The sequence below is a fragment of the Sardina pilchardus genome, chromosome 21 (genome assembly GCF_963854185.1).
Source record: "Sardina pilchardus chromosome 21, fSarPil1.1, whole genome shotgun sequence".
NCBI lineage: Eukaryota > Metazoa > Chordata > Actinopteri > Clupeiformes > Clupeidae > Sardina > Sardina pilchardus.
Genome location: NC_085014.1, coordinates 24,642,261 through 24,665,964, shown reverse-complemented (window position 1 = coordinate 24,665,964; position 23,704 = coordinate 24,642,261). Strand labels below are relative to the sequence as shown.

At 46.6% G+C, this 23,704-nt stretch overlaps 1 protein-coding gene across 2 annotated transcripts; it reads left to right on the top strand.

Moving 5' to 3' along the window:
• Positions 1-876: 876 nt before the first annotated feature.
• On the top strand, positions 877-23,234 carry arap3 (ArfGAP with RhoGAP domain, ankyrin repeat and PH domain 3). 2 transcript variants are annotated; one of them, XM_062524558.1, is made up of 34 exons: positions 877-991; positions 6,306-7,336; positions 7,480-7,523; positions 7,688-7,770; positions 7,886-7,938; positions 8,076-8,309; positions 8,712-8,781; positions 8,937-9,057; positions 9,593-9,777; positions 10,014-10,120; positions 10,433-10,632; positions 11,013-11,098; positions 11,480-11,662; positions 12,191-12,326; positions 12,645-12,749; positions 13,683-13,839; positions 13,957-14,059; positions 14,278-14,476; positions 14,576-14,639; positions 15,003-15,166; positions 15,552-15,764; positions 16,111-16,216; positions 16,435-16,582; positions 16,714-16,782; positions 16,932-17,006; positions 17,438-17,555; positions 17,906-18,034; positions 18,178-18,311; positions 18,753-18,835; positions 18,948-18,983; positions 19,089-19,152; positions 19,313-19,462; positions 20,081-20,119; positions 21,317-23,234. In XM_062524558.1, exons 2-34 carry the CDS (start codon positions 6,375-6,377, stop codon positions 21,806-21,808), a joined length of 5,112 nt encoding a protein of 1,703 aa, XP_062380542.1. In that variant the 5' UTR covers positions 877-991; positions 6,306-6,374; the 3' UTR covers positions 21,809-23,234. The 2 variants fall into 2 exon arrangements, with proteins under 2 accessions (XP_062380542.1, XP_062380543.1); XM_062524559.1 differs by lacking the exon at positions 20,081-20,119.
• The last annotated feature ends 470 nt before the right edge of the window (positions 23,235-23,704 follow it).

The window sequence follows — 23,704 nt, the reverse complement described above, 5'->3', positions numbered from 1 at the left end:
CTCTGTGCAAATAATACATTTAGAGTGTTTTCGCAGACGTAATTATAACAGGTTTGGCATTATTATAAACTGTTCTGTTTACCTGTGATGATAAGTGATGTTTTGCGCACTAACTGCATCCTTTTTCATACATGAACTTGCAGATGGGGCCACTCCTAAAAATCTGTATTGTCTCAGGCTCTTCCTGTTTCCCTTTTGGCACACTTCCTGTCGACATCAGGCAGATTGTTCCTTGGGGAAGGAAAGGAAACTCCACAAGTAAGGCTGTCTGATTTCTCACAGGAGGGCCCTATTGCTGCAGACCCTGAAATTCCTGGCTTCCTCTAAAAGCTCCAACGTGACCCTCCTAACCACGAATGTACAGTGACATAATTCAGTATAACTGTCTTTGCTGAAGATCATACTATTCATGGGTTTCATCAGGTCCCTTTCAACAGGTGTATAAAATCAAGCACCTTGATTATCAATGCAGACTGCATGGTGCTTGATTAAAACACCTGTGGAAAGGGACCTGATGAAACCCATGAATAAGGTTAATATGTTGTACAAGCCTTGAGACTTTTTGTAAATTTCCCCTCTCTCAGCTGTAGGAATTCGTGATTTCAACATGCTATTTGCTCATCCTCAGACTAGAGTAGCCTAAATTAAATTTGACAAACTGATATGTACACAATGTGATATTCAATATGAGAAAATGATTGTTTGCAACATATTCGCAACTCTTCTATTGAGAGACTAGCCTATTCAGCGGAATCAAACAGCAAGGATGGTTAGAAAAAGTCGACGAAATGTCAACCAGCGCCTGTCCCTTTAAGGAGTCACTCAAGACTTGTCGGGAGTTTCAATAAGCATTGGCACAACCCATACTCCCAAAGAGCTTCCTTTAGCTTCGGATTGTCACTGGCCGCCCTATCTTCATCCGACATTCAGCAGGAAAATAAAATGTTTTCCACTTCAATTATGTGTGAAATGCAACGCACAACAAATTAAGGTAATGTAGCATAGAGGATTGTTTCATTATGTTTCATTCATAGTAACTGTACTTTCAACAGCACAACACATACGATAGCCTACTTACCGACTGTGAGACTGCATGCTGTTTTTTCTTTTCTTTGCTGGGCACCGTTTCGTTACAATATTACTGAAATATCTGCTTGGCGAGTCTGTTTAATAGGCAGATAATAGTGTAATAGTTTGCAGCATGTAACAATGTTGCTGCATATGCTATGGTTTAGTCTACTTGGTTAACAGGTTTCTCCTGTTGTCTGTCTGTTACAGTAACGTTGATTTTACTTCACGCCAATAAGCAGTTTTGTCCCAATCATAACGGACCGACTAATGGCCCTATTGTAAATGTCATTATTAGCGGTGAATTTAAAGTATTGCAAGGACGTGTCAAAGGTTTTAAGTTCAACTTTGACTGAATTAGAATGAGGTAATTGTTAAACATGGGGTTTTGAATCATTTTGTTTTAGAAATGTAGTCTGTAAAAAAAACACAGAATGTGACAGTTCTTGGGTGGCATAGCTGGAGCAGAGAGTCAATCAAAGCAGACTACAGGGAGGCACTTTTAAAGTTACTTGTTCAGCAGAGCTGTACACATAATTAGTTTAGAGGAGTCACAGTTGAATTTTTCAATTAAAATGCTTTTCGATGTTGTGGATTGTGCAGCACAAAACGCCCATGCAGCTCAGCTCAGCTCACTGATTCCCAAACTCTCCAGTATCTGTTCTCTCACTGTTTCCTCTCTCTGACCTGGTTGAACAGACTCCAGATCTCCTGCTAATGTTACTAAATGACTGAGATGTATGATAGTGTTCCATCTGCATGACATGACCCATATTCCCCTCAAAGCTGCCATCTGGGGTCAAAGGCAGCAGGATCATTTAAGATCCACCTCTGAGCTGGCTGGGCTGGAGAGGCTAAATTTGTTCTGCTGTTTTCTAAGTGTGTTGTTATCCTTCCTTTAGTATTTTACTTTGATCTGACAGGCACGGACATGCATGAATGCACACACATTTTTTAACGAGTTTTAGTTGAATTTGTGTGGTTAGCTGTTGAAGTGACTCATGAGTTATAAAATTAGTCCCAACTGGAAAGAAGTGATCCTTTTGTTAAAAAAAAATGCTATGAGTTCCTCTCATATGAGTGTGGCATACAGTGACCAAGGCATCAGTAAGGCGATGGTGGCCGGCAGTATTCTAGTTGAATGGAAACAGTTCTTTTTTTAGGATTCTATGGGACCAGAATGCAATCGGCCTCGGGCTCCCTGCGCGTCCACGGTCTCGTTCGGGCGACAGAAAGTGTAGGCTTGGCTGGAACAGAGTGCTTTCAGTCCGGCGTGTACATCTGAGTGCTGAAAATGTGACGGAGCATATTAAGGCACAAGTGTGTTCTGTCATCTCCGCAGCACAGCCTTGGCCAGCCCCTGAACAATGACATATTGTGTCACACAATAGTGCTTCACTGTTATTTATAAACACCCCCAGCACCCTGCATCCCAAATGCCTCCTTGATTCCCCCCGTTTCACCAATTGCTTTTGACTCTACGGCTTCCACTAATTGTTCGAATGGGAGGACCTGGATGTTTGACTAGGACAGGATTTGTGGAAGATGTTTAGAGATGTTTTTTTTCCCCTCTGGTTACGTCAGAGCAGAAATGTTCATGAATCGAAGACGGACATGCCACATCATGATAGTTTATAAATTGTCTATTTTTGTGTGCTGTGTAGAAAGCATCTTTATGAGTTAATCAGTAGCACTGTCTGTGTTCACTAGAGTGCATTCAAAAACAAAGGAAATGGCCAGTGTGGAGTTTGTTGTTTTTGGCTTTTTGTTCGTATTCTGCCAGTGGTCTACCCATTCAGTAATTTATGAGCATATTAAGTTTTTATTAAGAAATATTTCACATCAGCTCAGCAGACCGTGACAGTGTAAGTCATGAATGGATAATCTATCTAGGAAATATAAATTTTTGGCCTGTGTGGCCTGTGAGGAGAGTTTGACTCAGATACTCAGAAAAGAGCCACTTAGTTGATGATCAGCCAAGAGGAACGGGCATACATAAAAAGACAAAAAAGGGAAGGAAGTAAACAAACACAAGGAAACGGTGAGAGGCAACTTGATTGCTGATTCGAGTCCATCTTGTGATCACTTGACTCTAGCACTGAACGTCGATGTGTTTGCAATAGTTGTGAAGACAACAAACGCACAAATATCATCATCATGTTTACCGCAGTTGCCATAACAGTGAATCTTTTGAATATCTTATCGGTTCTGCTCATCTTTGAATGAACGGCCTGTATGCATGCCCACGTCTCTAAGATTAAGACTATATGCTGCCTACTGAGGTTGTGTCCTTATCAGCGGTCCATCTCTGCATGGTTGACATTATCTCTTTTCCTCTGGAGTGGGAGGGCCGGGGGTGGGGCAGTATTGCTCTGCCGTGGCTTGAGAGACAGCTGTATCCTGTGTTTTCAGTTCTCACAAGCCCCAGATCAGCCATCCTGATAGTTGTGGGTGGGTCGCAAGGGACAGGGGATAGGGGGGGAAAAAAACACTGAGTTTCTTTTCATGCAATTGTGATGGGTGAAAATTTCCTAGAGCTAATATGTTTGCTTGTGAAAGCTTTTCTTGGTCGACTCCCCTCTGATTTGGTTGGAAGGGCGAGGCGCGAACGCTGCACACTTTGAGGGGGAAGGTGCTTCACCGCCCTGAAGAGCCGAGCTGCCATGGAAATCTGTGTTGTCATCTCCGCTGCCCTACATAAAGTAGACGGCCCGTCTGAGAAGGCCTGCTCCCCCCCTCTCTCTCCTGGCTCTTAACTTGAGTGGACTCCACCACCACCACCACCACTACCATCAGCCTTTAACCCCTAAAGCGCACTGGTGGCAGGAATTTGGCTGTCAGACAGAGTCGCTGGTGCTCAGACACAGATCCCCTGACTGGTGTCTGGAAGGATGCATCATGTCTGAGTGGAGTAGACACCTCATGATGTCGGGTCTGTGACAGCAGAATCGCAACAGAAGTTGTGGTTTCAGCCTTGCAGCTCAATCTCTCTGTAGACCACGATGAAGTAACCAAAGGCATATCAATAGGAAGTTCATGAAATCTGATCAAATGATACACAGAGGCATTTGCTGTTGTACTGTAGTGAATGTACTTTCACTTTGTCAATATCTGAATGTAAATGGTGCAAGACACCCGGTGAGGTTGCCCTACAGTAGTTCAAGCTAAGTTCAGTCTTAATGTGGATTGCTGAATTTCCTCAAAATGTTTGTGGTCACAATTTACTGCCCTGTAGTTAGAGCAGCACTCTAGGATATGATTGTTAATGTTCTTCTGACTTTGAATCTTAGTACTTAGTGATTTGTGAAAAACAGCGGGGTAGGCATCTAACTGTGGACAGCTTGGAGGACTTCCCATGCCAAACACATTCCAGAGTTTGGGAAAACAACACTCCAAAGTGGAAACCATGTTTACGGTTTCTCCTGTAACATTTCATCCTCCCTCTGACGCTAAGTATAGCCTCTACCCATTCAAATCATACAGAATGGTGTGTGATTTATTTCCCCCCGGATTCACCATTGAGTGACTGTGCACCACGATGACAGACCGGTCATAGCGAGATGTTCATGTGTTCCCTCCTCCCTTACACACACACACACACACACACACACACACACACAGAGAGAGAGAGACAAACGCAGGCACTGCTCTCTCCCGTGGCGATTCTCAGGTCAGGCTTTATCAAGCCCCTTCACGAGCTTCCTGCCTGCAGTGGGAGCGCGGGATCCGGTGTATCAGTGTGCAGGAGCCAAAGGTTAGCTTCCAGAGTGCAGACAAAGGAAGAGTAGGATGTGACTCATGGCCCCCTTTTCATCAGCCTCCCTGCGTCTGCTATCCTACTCAGAGCCTGTGGCCGGGGAGTGGCCTGCCATGTTTGCCGCTAGCGTTCGGTCCGCCGTCGGAGAATACCAAGTTGTTTACGTTTTCTTATCGTGCTTCAAACGATCTCCCAGACGGTCAGAGGGAGCTATCAAATTACTAACCTTGAAGGTCTCTGTTTGCTACAGCAAGGGGCAACCGCAGCAGAGCTGAGAAATGAGAAGTTAATGTGGTGACCTGTAGCATACCACAGACACAGACAGTGGGCTATCCTCTCAGTTCTAAGCGTGATATTTAGCTTCTGTAGATGCTGACTGGGTGGTGCACACATAATGGTGTTGTCCAGATGAGTCTGTCTCACTGGGATTCACACACAATAGACACAGTGAAGCTTTTTTTTTGTCTGTTCGTTATGACGTGCCTGGAGCGAGGGAGGGGGGCTTTCAAGGTCTTAACCCTTTGATTAGGAAATAATTCACCACCGCTGCCAACCCCTCCCTGACAGAATGGAATGCGGCCTCCCTGAGCCTCCGCTTTCCCCTGGTCAGTCCGACTGGCCTGCTCCAGCCTTGAGCGTTCTCTTCACAGTCACCTTCCAGGACGTACACACACACACACACACACACACACACACACACACACACACACACACACACACACACACACAGGACAGGGGGAAATCTAACCCTTAGCACTGACCACATCCAGGAAGTGTGTGCAGAGGGGGGAGAGGCCTCTCTCTGTCGGGCACTCCACCCAGAGGCCTGTGTGTGTCCCGGCCGGTCCTGGGGCCTCTCCCGAGCTACTGAGAAATTCTTTCAGATGCGTCTGACCTGTCAGTGACCGTAGGTCCTGGGGATATGGACATCTTGAGATCATGGACTGGTCGGCTGTGGGAATGTGGATAGGCTATTTGTGGAGAATTAAAAGAAACACAGATGTCTCCAGAGAGCTGCTTTGCGTTAGCTACTATCTTCCCATGAGTTGATCTCATTAGATCACACCGCCTTCAGTGGCATACACATTTGATTGGTTTAGATATCTGTCATGTTGCCTTGCTCTTTCTCATCACAAAGACCAACGAAAGCAAAACAAAGATGGGCCTTTGTCTCGTCAGTGACATCAGGCTTTGTTCCACACCAGTGATTTTAAGAGGCTGGAAGATGGGTCACGACCCCCTCTGGAAATGTCACAGTGATGCCATTTTCAAGTTTCCAAAAAAAGCTCTGGTGTAGAAGATTATTAACTCCTTCCTGTCCATGGTTGGTGTGTGGTGGGGTCCATACATGGCTCTCACATGACATGACATGGCCAATAAACTCTTAGTTGAATAGGTTTTCTGTATCGGACCCAGCTTTGTCATGCCCAAAGGCATTTTACTTTAATCTGTGATATATTGTTTGTGTTTCTTCTTGCAGATGAAGAAATGGTGCCTTATTGTCCTCTTGGCCGATGTCGCTCCTGCCTGCAGGCTAATTCCTTAGCCAATGTACACTATGGCAGCAGTAGATGCAAGCTCAGACGTAGAGAATCTGTTGGTTTCCATCCATCTAGAGAAGTACCTGGACAGCTTCCGACAAGCTGGCTTTCTCTTCGCTCCGGACTTCTGTCACCTAGACAACGAGGCTCTGAGTGCTCTGGGCGTCACCGCCACCGGTCACCGCAAGCGGATCCTTAAGCTGGTCGGCCACATCCAGCAGGCCTGCAAGGCTCAGCGCCGGGCACCCCCGCTGGACCGCTGTCAGTCGGAGACCACGATTCACGCCTCCGAGGCCCGGCAGCTGACCCTCCAAGTGGACCCCACCCCGTCCTTCGAAGCGTTCCGCAACAGCTCTGCCCCCAACCTGCCCACCCTCCTGACTCAGGGCATCGCGGGCGAAAAAAGCAGCCCCGGCGTCAGACCCGTGCCAAAGCCCCGGACTGTTTTCAACAGGCACAAAAAGGCCACCTCCACTCCTCAAGTGACCAGGAGGCCCTCTCAGGAATCCCTCTGCTTCACGGTTCTGGAAGACTCCACGGTGGGCGAATCTGGCGCGGACTCCTTGAATGCCCCTTCTGACCCGAGGCCCAGCCCCTACGAGAGGCAGATCAGCATCACCACCTCCACCCCGGAGCCCCTCCTGCCCCCTGTGCCACCCAGGCTCCGTCGCGGGGTCCCCCCCTCCCACTTCCGGGGGTCCTCCTTGCCCGGGATGGCCGACGCCGAGCACCACCACCTGGCGACCACCCCGTCCCTGTCCTCGTCCCCAGACTCGCTGCACAGCAGTGAGGGCTCGCCCTTCTCTGGGACGCCCACGTCCCCACACAGCTCCAGGAGCTCCGGCGTGGAGATGGTCTCCAATGAGATCTACTGCGGCACTTTACCAGGCTCCCCAGTGGCCCGCTGGTGCCAGTCTGTTCCCAAACCTCCCCCACGCCAAGAGCGGAGTGCACACTCTGATAACGACGGGTGGGTCTTCAATGCTTTGTTTCTATGTGAGCTCGCTCACCTGTTGCAGATATTTGAGTGTTTGTTTACTAATATGTTTAGACTGGCTTTGTGTTCTCACATCACAAAGGCTCGCTCAATCTGACTTTTTTTTTCTTTTGAAGCACTTTCAACAGCGGTTCACTTGAACGGCCTAATCAATCGATAGGTACGTTTATTATCCCCCTCCCCCCAATTGTCACCAAAGTCCCCAAAACTCAGCTTATTTCTGCAAGTTTTTTGTGCTTGTGTGCCTATTTTGAATAACTTTACTTAACTTACTGTAACTTTAACACCATACTCGCTTTAACTAAATTAATTGTTTTGTGTTAGCACAAACTGATGACCAAGATGAAATGATCAGCCCATACTGTGAAACAGTTTTCCAAAGCAGACGGCCATATCCACATGATGATGTGAGTGTGAGTCTCTGAAACCATAATAGCGTACTAATACAAGGGTTCTAAATGCCCAGTGAATGGCCCCTGCCATGAAAAGTGAGCTGTGTGTATTTGATGTGGGTTTGGACAGGCGGAGAGGACCAGGAGCAATGAAAGCCTGGGCCCCAGAAAAGAGGAGCGGGGGTAAGAGTGATCATCCACATGCACAGGGAATGACAAGAGACGTGTTAGTTCACCGATGTGGGGTGTAGGATGACATCCCTGTCAGTTGGGTCAACCTCACTGCTTTGGCGGTCTCCCTTTTTTTCCGCTCTGTCCAGGAACCCGGCCCACTTGTGGCTCCGACGCCTGTCCAACTCGCTCCACCACGACAGCCCCGGCTACTGCACGGTGGGGGAGCCGTCCTCGCGCTCCTTCTCCCTGCCCCAGCACGGCATGCACCTCAGCGAGCTGGACGAGGACCAGACCATCTCGCCCTACGCCAGCTACACCTCGCTGTCGGAGCGCGCCGTGCCCATCATCTACGGCTGGCTGGACAAGCTGTCCCCTCAAGGGTACGAGTACGACCTCGCGGGCCTGCTGCTCTCCCACTGTCTCCTCTTCTGCACCTCTGTCCCTCTGCGGAAATGTCTGTGCCTCGTGTCTGTCTTCTCCAAGCGGTGTGTGCGTCTTCCTTCCTTCCTTTTGTCAGCCATTTTGTCACTTCCCTTTTCCACACTTCTGCTCGTCTTGCGTTTGGCCGTGCTTCTGATTTTAGCACCGTGTCTGTTCGGTGCATTTAATTCCCAGTTTGAATGTGCTGATTGTTCTTGAATGTGTCTGTTAAAGCACAGTAATGTGTGTACCATATGAAATTGTATTCATAAATGTGGAACCCCCCCCCCCCCCCATCATAAATTAGTTGTCATTTTGAGGTCGTTAAAGCGTTTGACTTTCCATGTGTTTTTATATTACAGAAACTATGTGTTCCAGAAGCGTTATGTGAAATTTGATGGCGCAAACCTGATGTACTTTGGCAGTGAAAAGGTATAAGCTAAATGCTTAATATTCCTCAGTTGATGGCCAAATTCATGTCTACCTGAATGTCTGGTTATATTCTCAGGGTCTTTCTAGCTCAAGGGCTCTTCTTTTGGAGCGGGCCCATTTTGACTCTTTTCTTACCAACTGTGTGTCCCCTCTAGGATCCTTACCCAAAAGGTGTGATTCCCCTGGCAGCCATGCAAATGGTTCGCACGGCCAAAGACAACAAATTTGAGGTTGTGACCAGTCACAGGACATTTGTCTTCCGCGCAGACAATGAAGGTAAACAGCAGCTCATCAGCCCCCTGAATAAGACCTGTCTGAGTCCTCAGCACTGCGTGTGTTTGCACTGAAGGTGTCAACAGAAGGACGGCTCTTTGAAGATTAGCTTTATCCGCTCTGTATCATAAATGTTTGTTTTACAGTTCTCGTCAGTAGCAGAACTCCCTTTGTGTTCTGGTGTTTACTTAAGAATTTGTGTTTATTTATTTTTTTAAAAGTGTTTTAGTTGTGTGAAAATGAAATTGAAACCACCAAACACATGGTTTAAGATCAGTAACAAAGAGAGAGGCATTGGCCTCAAACCGTTTCCACCACAGTACAGAGAAAACAGCAGAAAGTGAAGCCAAGACTCCTGTCTTTTGATTTCCTGATTTCCTGGGAGATGAAGGCTTTGGTCTCCGGCCCTTGAGAACGGGCCTTTCGCTTTCCAGCCCCTGTGACAATAAGAACAGTAGTCCCCTCTCAGAATGGGAATGTGTGCCTTGCTGGAGTTACAACACAGGAACCCCCACTCTCTCCCCTCCCCTCCTCTCAGTCCATAGGAGCAAGTGGTGCAGCACCCTCCAGGAGCGGGTGAAGGAGCAGCTGGTTTTTGGCCGCCCACGCTTCGGCCCCGGCAGCCACTGCCAAAAGAGCGGCTTCCTGGAGCTTAAAGGGACCAAGTCCAAGATTTATGTGGCCGTCAACACCGAGCAAGTCTGGCTTTACAAGAGCGAGCAGGTAATTAGGCATTCATGGCACACCACCATGGCACAGTGGTATTCAGGGGTTTTACAGAAAGTGTGTGTGTGTGTGTGTGTTAAGTGTGTGTTACGTGAGTGTGTTACGTGTGTGTGTGTGTGTGTGTGTGTGTGTGTGTGTGTGTGAGGGAGAGGGAGAGGGAGAGAGAGAATCACACAGATTAGTTCTGAGTCCTCTTCTCTGTCTTACTCTGTGTTGGGTTGTTCTCCCTGCAGTGCTTCAAGACTGGCATTGGAATCTCCGTGATAGAAGCCAGGGGGGCTACCATCCGAGATGGCAAGAGCAAAAGCTTTGATCTTATCACTCCCTACAAGACATTCAGGTGAAGCTCTATGAACAAACACCCCCCAATGTCATATGCGTGTGAATGACCGAACTTATTATTTTTCATCTGAGCAGGAGACATTTAGTTATAGGCTTTCAAACTTCATGTTCATAGGTATTTTAAAGGGTCTTTTTTTAAGATGCCTGTTAAAACGGATAGATACTAACGTGAACATAGAACGGAGCTTAAAGTGTCCCATCAGTGTTTTAAAAGGCACCACTTTATCTCATGATCTAACTGAAGAAATAAACAAAAGAAATAGCACCTGAAGACATGTCTGTCTGACGACCCTGTGTTGGAATGCCTCAGCTTCACCGCGGAGTCTGACCGTGAGAAACGCGAGTGGATGGAGGCCATGCAGGAGTCCATCGCCGAGACCCTCTCCGATTACGAGGTGGCCGAGAAGATCTGGTCCAACAGGTCCAACAAGGTCTGCGCCGACTGCAAGGCCATCAACCCCGACTGGGCCTCCATCAATCTCTGTGTGGTCATCTGCAAGAACTGCGCAGGTGGGTCTGTGATGGGGGCGCCAGATAAGCCCAGGTGCCCTATCAGTCACCGCCAATCAGGCTGTAAATCTGTCAATCAGTCGGCCATCGTCATCAGTCAAGATCAATATCTGTGGCTTAGTTTATTTGACAGCCTAAATAACATAATTGGGCGCTTTGTAAGTGGCTGTGATGTTTGTGATAAAAAATGTCTGTCTGCTTTGACCTCCGACTCGAGCAGAATTGCAGGGCTTTGCTGTTACAACCATTTGTTTGTGCTCAGAAATAGATTCGCTTTCACCCTGAAGACGTAATCCAGTTTTGAATGAGACATCTTGGCAGTCTGCTGCGTCCCAAGCAGCGCAGTGCTCTTCATAGCTTCTGTTCTCTCTTGACCGCAGGCCAGCACCGAGGATTGGGAACAATGGTGTCAAAAGTCCAGAGTCTGAAACTCGACACCAGCGTCTGGAGCAATGAGATCGTTCAGGTAAAGAAGCTCATCACCTGTGCGAGGAGGAGGCCCCTAAAGATGTGTCATTTATCTTTTGGCTATATTGTGCGCAAGATTCAGTTATTTTTTGTCTGTTATATCTTATGATGGTGCCTCTTCCTACTGGATGTCTTCCTGTTCTACCGTAATTTCCCGACTATTAGCCGCGGCTTATACATTGATTTTGATAAATTTCTTCAGCTATGAAGTTAATACAGGGGGGCAGTTAATATGGTGTTAATATGGTTTTGTTTCTTTTAACTGGCATAAAACACTGTCCTGCGGCTTCTATGTGGGAAATGACTGTATTCTGTTGAAGGCCCTGCTGTAGTATGGGCATTTGTGTCTGACGTTCAGAGTCTGTTCCCTGTGCTCCAGCTCTTCATCATGCTGGGGAATGACCGGGCGAACGAGTTCTGGGCGGCCAGGCTGACCGCGGTGGACGAGCTGGACTGCAACGCCACGCCGGAGCAGCGGCGCGACTTCATCACCCAGAAGTACCGCGAGGGGCGCTTCCGCCACCCCCACCCCAGCTTCAGCACCCAGGAGGAGCTGCTCAAGGTGCCCCGCTCACCGCTCGCTCACCTGAAACACCAACCGTGTGCTTCCACGTGCCGTTCCAGCGCAGGTCCTCCCATCATGGCGGTCGATACAGACCCGTGTTGTGTGACTGTAGTATTCCTCACATGCCGCTAAAGAAGAGTTTAAGTCTTCTTGTGCAGCCCGCGTTGCTTAAAATAGCCCGGACCATCTGAGTACACAAAGCCAGCAGTCATGGCTGGGTTGGCATGCATTGTGCCATCCCAGCGTTGCACCAAAAAGCACTCCTTTAAGTCTGCGGGCTAACAGTCAGGCCATTTCAGCTTTCACAGGGAGAGGGAGAAGGAGGGGGGGTCAGATCTGTGAAAACCTAAGAGAACTGATAAAAGGATGACCGTGAATGGGGGAGTCTTTTTTAGCCTCTTTTTTTAGAATGGGGGGGGATACTTTTGAATAGCCTGTGGCTGAATGTGCTCTTAGTGATGCATGTCCTAAGTGTGTGTGTGTGTGTGTGTGTGTGTGTGTGTGTGTGTGTGTGTGTTGCTCCAGGTCCTCTGCACCGCCGTGTCCGAACAGAACTTGCTGAAGACGGTTACCCAGATCTTTGCGGATGCCGAGGCCGCTCGTCTGGCTGATGCTAATGGCCACGACAGGCAGTCCCTCCACTACACTCAGGGCATCTCAGGTGAGGCCGGCCTCTCCGTCTCGCCCAGCCTCCGCTCAAAAGCAGGCCGAGAGTGCCTTTTAAAATCATATTCATACCCACCATATTGCACTCCAAAAGGGTCAGCGAGTACAGTTGCTCTTGGCATGATTCATCTTCGCTTTGTGAATATTTATTTATATAATAACCCGTCTCCCCCGAGTCTTATCATAAAGTTACTTGGGTAACAAATTAGGTTGCAAATCACGTTTTGTATTCAGGTACCACTATTCTCAAGTTCCAGTGTCTGAGTGGTGTGTGTCCTCTGATGTGGTTTGATGTGGTGATGTGCTTTCACAGACTCCAGTGTGTATGATGAGATCATGCAGCCGGTGCTGCACTCTGGGTACCTCTACAAGGCGGGCTCCTCAAACAAAGGCACATTATCCCGCAGAACCAGAGAAGGTAGGCGACTACGTGCCAGTACACTCCCTTGGCTCAAGTTCAGTAGCAAAGCCCCCCTCCAAATTCCTCGGAAATATGGGTGCTGTTAGGACAAATGTATACTAATGTATTGTCTCACGTTACATAATATGTAAGGGCAGGATATTGTATTTGGCTTGGTTTTCAAAAGAAGTTTCACTGTTTGTGAAATGAGTTCTCTTATCCATCTAGTTCTCACGAACGGTTTTTAATTTTAGGAAATGTAGAAAGGATTTTATCTGTGTTTAACTGATCGTATCAAGCTCAGATGTGTCATGTGGACATAAATTGGTCTTGAGTTGAATTGTCCAGTTTTGTTTTTTTGAAAACCTAAAGGCAGTACAGTGTTTCAGTAATATAACACATATGTGACCCTGTAAAGCGGAACCAGTCGTTTTGGTAAAATTGAATAAATTAAGTTATTGTGCTCACGTGAACGGCCATAAACTAAGCTTTCCAACGATATGTATATCGAGGGTATTACACAAACTATCGCTAAGATAACCGCATCCAAAGTTGACATGGTTCTCCTGTCATGATATGCCAGAAGAGGAGAAATCACCTGTTTAAGCAGCGCGTGCACAACGGGAATGACAGCAAATGTGTTGAATCTTCGCCGGGTTTAACAGTCAAAACGTAGGTTTTTCAGTGAAATGCGTTCACGATATGAAACTGTAGACTGTATACAGCCGAATTATGCGAAAACGTGAAATTCAACATTTTAACCCGGAAGTTTGTTATTGTTGATTTTCTCAAAATAACGATGTGAGCAAAACGACTGATTTCGCTGTGAATGGTCACATATGGAATAATATACTGTGTGCATACCTCAAGCACTCTCATGATAAGAAAAAGTTCTACTTTGATGATTAAAAAATGAAATAGATACACACTTCTTAGGTTTGGTCTGTTCAGATTTCCAGAAGTTCTGGTGCTCTGTGGAGAAGTCCATTCTCTTCTACGAGTCGGACCGAAGTCATGAGCCCAGCATGAAGATCAACGTCAAAGATATCATCTGTCTGGGAGTCAGCCGACCCGACTCGTGCAACAACAACAATGGATTTATTGACCGGTATGTTAACATCAGTGATACTGGACAAATAATATGACAGATTGCAGAATAAAACAAACTGGTCTTCCAGTGTTTGTCTTAACGTGCCCCTAACCACTATCACTTTTGTTATGGTAGGTTTCGTTACACGTTTGAGCTGTACCTTTCAAACGACAAGCTGATCCAGTTTGGCCTGGAGACGGCCGATGCTCTGCAATCTTGGGCAAAAGCCATTGGGAAGGTAAGAGTGTCCCTCTGGAACCCTGGAATGCTCAGCATCCTGCATGTCTGAATGTCCTGTTATGTCTTGAATTTCCCCTTGGGCATCAATAAAGTATCTATCTATCTATCTATCTATCTATCTATCTATCTATCTATCATGTTTGTTGCTTTTAAGAGACCTTCGAGAGATCGGTCTGTTTGTTTTTTTTTTGTTTGTTTCCGTCTGTATTGGTTCAGGCCACGACTCCGCTGAGCTGCCACTGTCTGCTGGCGCGGGAGTTTGAGCGCGTGGGCATGATGAGGTACAAGAACATGCTGGACCCGCAGCAGTGGAAGGAGGCCTTCTTCGTCCTGCAGAAGTCCAACCTGTTCATCTGCCCTCGCACGGACGGCGCCGCCGAGGACATCATCAACCTCAAGCGGCTCCAGGAGCTCAGTAGGTTACGCAGACATATCAGTCCGTCATGTCGCGCGGCTGACATGTGATTGACAGACGTCCGTTAAATCGTTCCTCTTTGATGTTCCTCTTGTGCAGGCACGGCCTCGGAGACGGACAATCACGAGAAAAAGGACAATCTTGTGCTGGTGGAAAAAGGAAGGTAAGCATATCAGCAAGGGTTGAATGCCAGCACTGATTTCATTCTATTATTAAAAATCGAATAAAAAAAGTTGCTTAATCTAATGAATGAAAATGACCCCGCCTTGGAAAGGAGACCGTCCCTCACAGATGGAATCAGCAGAGAGAACACATCATACTTTTTCAATGATGGCAGTGGTCCTCTATATTGGTTTCCACAAAGGAAATTCATGGAAATGTGATTAATTTAATAAAAACCAGAGGGGAGCTCAGGGTGTTCCCTGAAAGGACAGTAGTCAGAACCGGGTAAATTCTAATGTAGAAATCTAACTGATGTGTGTGCATGGCCATTGTTCTGGACTATATTGTTCTCATGCCCCCACAGGACACTCCATTTGCAGGGCATGGGCCGCACGGACTTCCCCCTGTGGTTCGCCGACATCCAGAAGGCGGCTGGCGGGAAGGGCAATGCGCTGCGGGACCAGCAGCTTAGCAGACACGACATCCCCATCATCGTAGACAGCTGCATCGCCTTCATCACGCAGTATGGTGAGGACAAGTCCCCGGCCTGAGGAGTGGCAGGCCCTCTAGTGGACGAGTAGTTTGAGCTCACTTCCATCAGTCATCTGCACCATCTCTCTTTAACTTCCTCTGGTCTAAGGTCTTATAAACCATTTAGTTTTCTTGTATATTTTAAAGGAAGCTGTATTGTATCCTAAAGTATGACGAATGTCCATATACTGTCACATGTAATTAGATTGTTAAAAAACTACAATACTGCAATTTATGCAATATCACTGAATTAAAATATGTATAGTTACATGTTACATGTAGAAAAAGTATGCTTGTTACATCCAGATGCGATCTGTTTTGACTTGTCCCCAGCCTAGCTTATGTTCGGTGCGTGTTAACATCTGTTGACAACTGTCTGCAGGCCTGGGCCACGAGGGCATTTACAGGAAGAACGGCGCCAAATCCAGGATCAAACTCCTGATGGAGGAGTTCCGTAAGGATGCACGCAATGTCAAGCTGCGCATCGGGGACAACTTCATCGAGGATGTAACCGATGTGCTGAAGAGGTTTTTCAGGGAAATCGATGACCCGATATTCATGGCAGATCTGCACCCATTTTGGCAAGACGCTGCAAGTGAGTCCTTTAACACAGTTTATACAGTTTCACCATATACTGTATGTAGAACAGTAACTTATAGAACAGTGCACAGTTCCCATTGCCCTTTCTACATCGACCCTCAGAATTTAGCTCGTTCTTGACTTTAAAAATGTCTCTTTGTTTGAAATAGAGAAGTAAGAGCCTCCCTAACTATTTCCTACATGTTTATCATATATGTTGAACAATAGCATATAACAGTGGACAGTTGTGCAATTCTACGTTGACCCTCTGAATGTGGCTCATTCTTGACTTCAAAGATGTCTCTTTGTTTGAAAAGGAGAAGTAAGATCCTCCCTAACTGTTTTCCTACCGCTGCTTACAGAGGTTTCAAATAAGATGCATCGTCTGGACAGATACAAAGAGCTGATCCGAGGCCTGCCACGCGTCAACAGGACCACCCTCTCTGCCCTCATCAGTCACCTCTTCCGGTCAGTGTCCTCACACGCCCCTCAGTCAGCACTCTGACCCAACACTGGACCTGAGCATGGCCCCTGCTTCTCCTTTTCCCTTGATTTAGTATTTTCACTTCAGTCTCCATTTTAAACAGATGCATTTGCTATATGTTGTCATGGGTTGCATCTGACAGCTGTTCCCTCCACTGTCTGCAGTGTGTAAGTGATCTCTCCCTCTGGCCTTTGTCACCCAGGGTACAGAAATGTGCTGACCTGAACCAGATGTGCACCAAGAATCTCTCGCTGCTTTTCGCCCCAAGTCTCTTCCAGACTGACGGCAAAGGGGAGCACGAGGTGAAGATTATCGAGGACCTCATCGACAACTACCTGTATGTGTTTGATGTGAGTAGACCAGCACCTCCAGCTCCCTCCAGACTCCCCTCTCTGTGGTTATCATGCTCTTGCTTGTACTGTACCGAGGTCAGCCTCTAGTGGTGGTTGGATTTTAGCCTGACGGTGATATTTGTGTTCAGGTGGACGAGGAGCACCAGACGCAGATAGAGTTGGAGATCAGCCTCATCACCACCTGGAGAGACACACAGGTACCAGCCTGCGCCATGTGTTCAGATGTGTTCTGTTTGCTGTGTGGAGCACACAGGAGCATAGAGCTGCTTCTCTTGAAAGGCAAGTGTTAGTGTTGACGTAAGTGTAGCCTCTCTCTGAACTCACTCTCATTTGATACCCTCCTCAGCTCTCCCAAGCCGGCGACTTGATCATAGAAGTGTACCTGGAGCATAAGATACCAGACTGCTGCATCACTCTCAAGGTAGGTGTAGACCTCTTTAGGTATTTGTATTTGCCTTATTTTAAGATGAGATTTAAGATTTGGGACGATTTGTCTTAAATATTAAATCTTATCTTAAATTGAGGCAAATTTTCTTAATCCATTGGCAGATGCCATTTGCTTGTTTTTATGTCTTAAAATAAGTCACAGTCTTCTTAAATTGAGTCACATGATCTTACAAGAAAGCTCAAAGTAAGCATCTTTATACTAAAAACAATGCAAACTCGATTTTGTTATGTTGATATAAGATAATAATACTTAGTAATCACTTGTTGCCTATCACTTTTTGTAGTTTGCTGTTATCTTATCTCTAAATATAAACCTGCTCATACCCACTTTGACCACATGGGGGCAGGAGAGCTCCACAGAAGCACAAGAGTTTGGGTTGGTGATGATGTGTGTTGTGCCCTCAGGTGTCTCCCTCAATGTGTGCTGAGGAGCTAACCAATCAGGTCCTGTACATGAGAAACGTCCCCGCCGGGGAGAGAGACATCTGGATGACCTTTGAGGCGATTGAGGATGGAGAACTTGGTGAGGGATCACGGCCAGTTCTAGTTGCAGAAGTGAAACTTATTAATGTAATGTGGATGCAATAACTGTCACACTTAAAACCATGCTCTCAGCAATATGAGCTATTTCTGTTTCTATTTGAATATGTCCTTGGGAAGTGAACTTCAACACAGATTTTTCATTCACAGAAGTTTCATTGACTGGAAATATTTGAATGAACAGGACCACTATTTAGAAAATGAATTATGCCTAATAGCAATGCATGCAATCCCATTCTTGGATGTCTGTCTGTGTAGTATCTGTGTGTGTTCATTTCAACATTGTGCGCTAATTGTAGTTGGGGTTGTAAATATGGTGTGCCTTTGTCACAGAACGGCCGCTTCACCCTAAAGAGAAAGTGCTGGAGCAAGCCCTGCAGTGGTGTAAAATGGCAGATCCCAGTTCAGCCTACTTAGTGGTGAAGAAGGTTCCTAAAGGAGAGGTTATCGACATCTTCACTGGTGAGTCACGCCTATACTGTATGTGTGTGACACCTGTACTGTGTCCATCTCCATCTCCATGAAATGACCCACAGACGTTGATTGTTTTGTGTTGTGTTGTGTTGTGTGTGTGTGTGTGTGTGTGTGTGTGTGTGTGTGTGCAGCATACAAGAGTGAGATAGCGAAGGTTGGAGTGCTGAAGTGCAGAGAGGAGCCCCCCAAACTGCTGCAGGGAAACAAATTTCAGGAGCGGATATTTCAGATCAGGGACCATAAGCTGCTCCTGAAGGACAAGAAGGTAGGCCTGTCCCCCCTGCCCCCCGCCCCCCCATCAAATACAGTATGAAACTGCAAAAAAAACCTCAATCTCACCAAGTGTTATTAAACTTATATTTAGATTTTAAAAATCTAGTTGATTTTGTTTTTAGTATAAACACACTTACCTAGAGCTCTTTGGTAAGATAATTTTGACTTGATTTTGAGTTTATCTTAAGTACTTATTTGAAGGCGTCTTATCGATCCAAATTTGCTTAACATGCTGGCAGCCTGATTTGCTTGTTTTCTTGATGAGATAAATAAGTCAAACTCAAACTAAAAACAACATCTACTAGATTTTTTTTTTTATCTTAATATATGATTGATAACACTTGGTTAGATAAGCAGTTTCAGTGCACTTTCAGTTAATGGTGCCCTAACCTGGGTAATCAATGTAGTAAGACCTGCTCCTTTGTCATTCAAGAGCAATAAACCAGAGAAGGAATGGATGCTGAAGACTTTGAAGATCTACATAGGGATCAGGAAGAAGCTGAAGGCGCCCACAAAGTCAGTGAACTTGATTACCTTTTACATTAACCCAAGAACTACTGAATGAATTCAATACATGTGGTTGCTATCCCATTCCATATAGAAATGAGAACCGTTGTTATTTTCCCAGGTGGGGGTTCACAGTCATAATGGACAAGCAACAGTTGTACGTATTCTAGTTCTTCCTGTTCACTTTCTGCTTTTCACTTGGCACCTTCTTTATGAGCCACTAGTCCATTCAGGCGTAACGTTCCTTTCTTCTTCCTCACAGGTGTCTGAGCTGCTCCTGTGAAGCAGAACTCTGGGACTGGATGACCAACCTGCTGAAAGCACAGGTGTCACATTTATTAACACGTCTCCCAGTAAACACGAACACAGCCGTAGGCTATAAAATAAATACTGTATATCATCCTCTAGTCAACTGATATGAATCTGAGCCATTTCTCCTTGTATGTGACGGTGTCTGTGCCTGGTGGCTGTGTGTGTGGTCCTCAGGATGACGACCTGCGGCCGCCCGTGCTGAGGCGACACTCCTCGTCGGACATCTCCAAGCAGAAGTTCGGCACCATGCCGCTGGTGCCCATCCGGGGGGAGGAGAGCAAGAGCAACACCAACACCACCATGCTCTCGGCCAATAAGACTCTGGTAACGCACCGCGCCCGCCTCACACCTTTAGGAACGGGAATGTATTGAGAGTACGTCGTCTGCATATTAATGTTATGAGCCCCGCCCAAAACCACACAGTTCGTTTGACTAATGAAGACGTTATAACTTATAAGGCTCACATAAACTCTATAAAGCTCACACTCGGCGTGTGGATATCTTTCTAGACCAATAGATTATTTACTACATTGTGAGTTGTGATATTGTCATTTAAGCAACGGAACATGTCAATTGAGCCGTGACATTATTTCCTGGACCAACGTTTCCAAGCAAAGTAATGCAAATGAGTTCAGAAAAGAAACTCCACAAAAGTGATATCCTACTCATGCACCGCTGCCCTCAACAGAACAAAGGTTCCCCAACAGGGTGCAGTGATTCAACCCATAGCTCTCTAGTGTAAACGTAGCTCATTTACGTCACAATAAAAGTCCATAAACAGTGGCCTGGAGCTAACTCCCTACAGTGTGTGTGTGTGTGTGTCTGTGTGTGTGTGTGCTCCATGCACGGCCCCTGGTGGTCCATTCAGTATAACACTCCCCTGTGTCCCCTGGAGTCCTCGAGGTCTCATGGGGAAACCTTGGTATCATTGTGTCTCTACAGCAAAAGCTCCACAATAGGAGGACGCTGTCCATGTACTTTGTAAGTAGTCCACGCACGTGCTATCTGAGTGTCTGTGGCACGACGCTCCTGCTTGACTCCCTCGCATGCATACGCACCCCCCCCCTCTCTCTCTCTCTCTCTCTCTCTCTCTCTCTCTCTCTCTCTCTCTCTCTCTCTCTCTCTCTCTCTCTCTCTCTCTCTCTCTCTCTCTCTCTCTCTCTCTCTCTCTCTCTCTCTCTCTCTCTCTCTCTCTCTCTCCTGCCCTCCCTCCCTTCCTCCCGGTGTCTGTGAATGACTCACTTCTCATGCAAATCGCCCCACTCTTCAGCGGCCTCACGGCGGCCCTCACCACTGCTGTTGTTCTGGGGCTGGTTTTCGGTGCATGATCCTCCCATGTCTCGCTCTACCGACGAGTAACTCCTCTCAAGTTTGATTTTCCTCCTACATACTCACCATCTGTTTTAAACCACCTGTGGACAAGTTGAGTTTGAACCGTTGACTGCTGGTCTCACCGTTAACATTACATATATCCTAAACACTCCTCCGCTTATTTGAAAAGAAATACATCTGTTCTTTTTTATTCGCTTTCTTTCCCACTTCTCCTTGGCTGGGAACTCCCTGTTCCTCTTGGAAGCGATCGTTTCCCCCAATGACACTATCAGGATGTTGCCTTGAATGTTTGAAGTGTAGACAACAGGATGCATGGGGAGGAAGCCTTGTTCCAGTGTATTGTTTTGCAGCCATAGCCTTGAGGGAAGGCTGGGAGACCTGAGCTGCCTTCTTGTGTTGTGGGAAGAGGGCGTGGCCTCTGGTTTAGCCCCCAGTCCACTGGCTTTGCTGCTGAATTGTTTGCATGTATTTTCCCCTCTTTGTCCGCTGTGGATTCAGCAATTATCTTGAGGTTGTCACTGTGATACTAAAACAATGCCTTAGGCCTCGAAAAAGGAAGTTTGTTGTTTTTGACGTCGTTGAAGGGTGAATTCTTCCAGTGTTGAGTTCTAGCGACAACAAATAGTGTCTTTGTCCACATAATGGCAGTTGATCGAGCAGATACTTAGTTTTGATGGGGTAATGACAAGCTACTGTAAGCTCATATGGAGGATAAATCTGAAATCCCTCAAATTGCCTGTCTTAGCGCAGGTTCATAATTATGGCCTTAGTTCTTCATGAGCCGGTCAGGTTTAATTTGGCTTTAGAGTTGGAGCCGGTCCCAGACCTGTGCGTGTCTCTGCCCAGCCCATGAAGGTGCAGCAGGACTCGTTTGAGGAGCGTCCGGAGAGCCCCGAGCCTCTGTACGAGGAGGTGGGCGACTTCGGCCTGCAGGTGCTCAAGTCCCTGGAGACCAGCTTCCTGTCGGGCAGCAGCGCCGAGACGCTGGAGGTGCCCGGCCGGCCGCTGAGCCTGAGCCCGAGGCAGACCGTCTCGCTGGACCGCCACTTCGACCTGTCCCCGACGACGCGCCCGCTCGGACGGACCGAGGGCTCCCCGCTGCCCGGCGCCTCCTCCCTGGAGGCGCTGACGCCGCCCGAGCCGGGCAGGGACCCCCACGGCGGCGGGAGCGGGAGCGAGAGCGGCGGCCGCAGCAGCCCGGTGGCCCCCCTGCCCCGCCGGAGACAGCGCGGACCCTGCAGCCCGTCCCAGGAGCTGCTGCTGCAGGAGCTGTCCAGCGTCTTCACCAAGAAGCCCGAGCCCGAGCCCCCGCAGCCGCCCGAGGACGAGGCCCTCTGAGCTGACCGCCAGAGTGACCGCAGGAGCCGAGACGGGAGACGGAGACGTCCAGGTGTGACGGGGAGCGTCCAGGCCAGCTATCTCTACAGCACGATGCCAAATACAGCGGTGCCTGCTCTCATGTTGAAGGAGGTGTTTTCATTACTTGAGCTTCTTTGCCATGGACCGTATGCACTGGTTGCAGGAGCAAATGCACCTGAGACTACACATCTGCAAAAAAAAACAAACGGACATTTGGTCTGACATGTTGTACAGGTGTCAGTGGTTATCTGTTTTTAAAGTTCTTTCTTGGGATTCTTGTTGTATGAATAAGCCTAAGAACAAGTCGTCCTCCACAGTACTAAGCCCTGGTCATTTCTGTGAAGTTCATTTGTATTTTTTTTTTTTTTAAACAGTGGACAATTTTGATCTCTTTGAAGTTTGGAACTGGCGCCTTGGAAAAGGAGAGATAGAGTATTTATTGTGCACATTTGCTAAGCTGTATTTTGCTTGGTTAGCATTTAAATCATTTTTATACTTCTCAATAGATAGTTTCCATGACTGTGATGTGAATACGTTTTCAGTCTCAAGCTCAGTTGTATGTTCATCCAGTATCTTTCTTTCATCAGCATTATCGTTAATGCACAGGCTTATATATGTACTTAATATGTTGCTTATGTAATATGCTGGCTGTTCTTGATTAGTTCTCTGCCATGTAATGTACATGCAGAATTACCATTGTCAATGGGCACATAGATTCAGGATCACTGTCCTAGTGTAACTTGTGTACTGGAAAAACATTAGAGAGACTACAACATTTCGGTTTAAGATCTAGTCAGGATATGTGTTACTTTATTTATTAAATTATTTGCAGAGCATTTTGTTTGTGCTAAAATGTCAAGCAGCTTTTGTCAAAAACACTGTGAACGCAAGTGGAGCTTGGAGGAGTCATTAGCATTTTATAATGTCTGCAATACCTTGTTTTTAACAGTAGGTGGCAGTGTAGATATTTCTTCAGTAGTATGGATTTTTAGACCACTTAGATGCTTGTAGACCACTAGTCTTTGATCAACTGTGCATCGACAGACCATAATCATATTTTCACTGCAAATTACTTGTGACATTCCAAACTCTCCCACGATGACTCATCAACCTGTGACATCACTTCCTTTGGTATGCCCAAATAAAACTTTTAGGTCAGCATTTCATCTGTGTATACAAGACCAGTCATTCCTGACACACTGGCATACTATGCAAATATCTTAATGTTCTTTTGGCTTGTTCTGTGTTCAGCGATTTTTCCCTGAATTTACTTTTGGCATGAAATGTGTGCATTTATTTTATGTATATATTGTATATTGTTGTTCCTGAATTCAACTCGTTGGCAGTGATATGTTTATTTTCATCATCCAGTGCCATACCTTTTAAAATACATAAATACTTTTGTAAGGTGTGCCGCTGTGTGTTCTTATTGAATTTGCTGCGTTAAATCCTCTAGGAGTAAATGGATGAAGGAGATCAGGTGATTTCACACTTGTGGTGTTAAGATGGCACACAAATCCTTTGTGTTTGTGCCGGGCCATTCAGTCCCTCTAATCTGATCTATTCCGCATACAGACAGATACTGCATGTCTAGATATATCTGGCACAACGTTGCCATTGTTTTGGACGGTGAGGGCATTATAATATTCTGCATAATATAGGCTACCTTGGATTGTTTCAGTATATTTGCCATTGGTGCACCAGAAGTAGATGAGATGCGTGGGTGTATACATATGCATAAGAATTAAGCCTCATTTGAATAATGCCGAGCTGCAGCAGAGATGCCAAGGGAATCAGTTCTCATGAGTGATGAGATTTCTTTAAATTAGCAAACCTCAGTGAGAGCAAGTGATTCAACGCTGAGTTGATTTGCAC

Excerpts from the sequence above, each read along its gene's own strand:
- arap3 (XM_062524558.1), top strand. The coding sequence starts at position 6,375 with ATGTACACTATGGCAGCAGTAGATGCAAGCTCAGACGTAGAGAATCTG. Across the intron at positions 8,310-8,711 it reads GACAAGCTGTCCCCTCAAGG|AAACTATGTGTTCCAGAAGC; the intron begins GTACGAGTACGA and ends TTTATATTACAG. Across the intron at positions 9,778-10,013 it reads GGCTTTACAAGAGCGAGCAG|TGCTTCAAGACTGGCATTGG; the intron begins GTAATTAGGCAT and ends TTCTCCCTGCAG.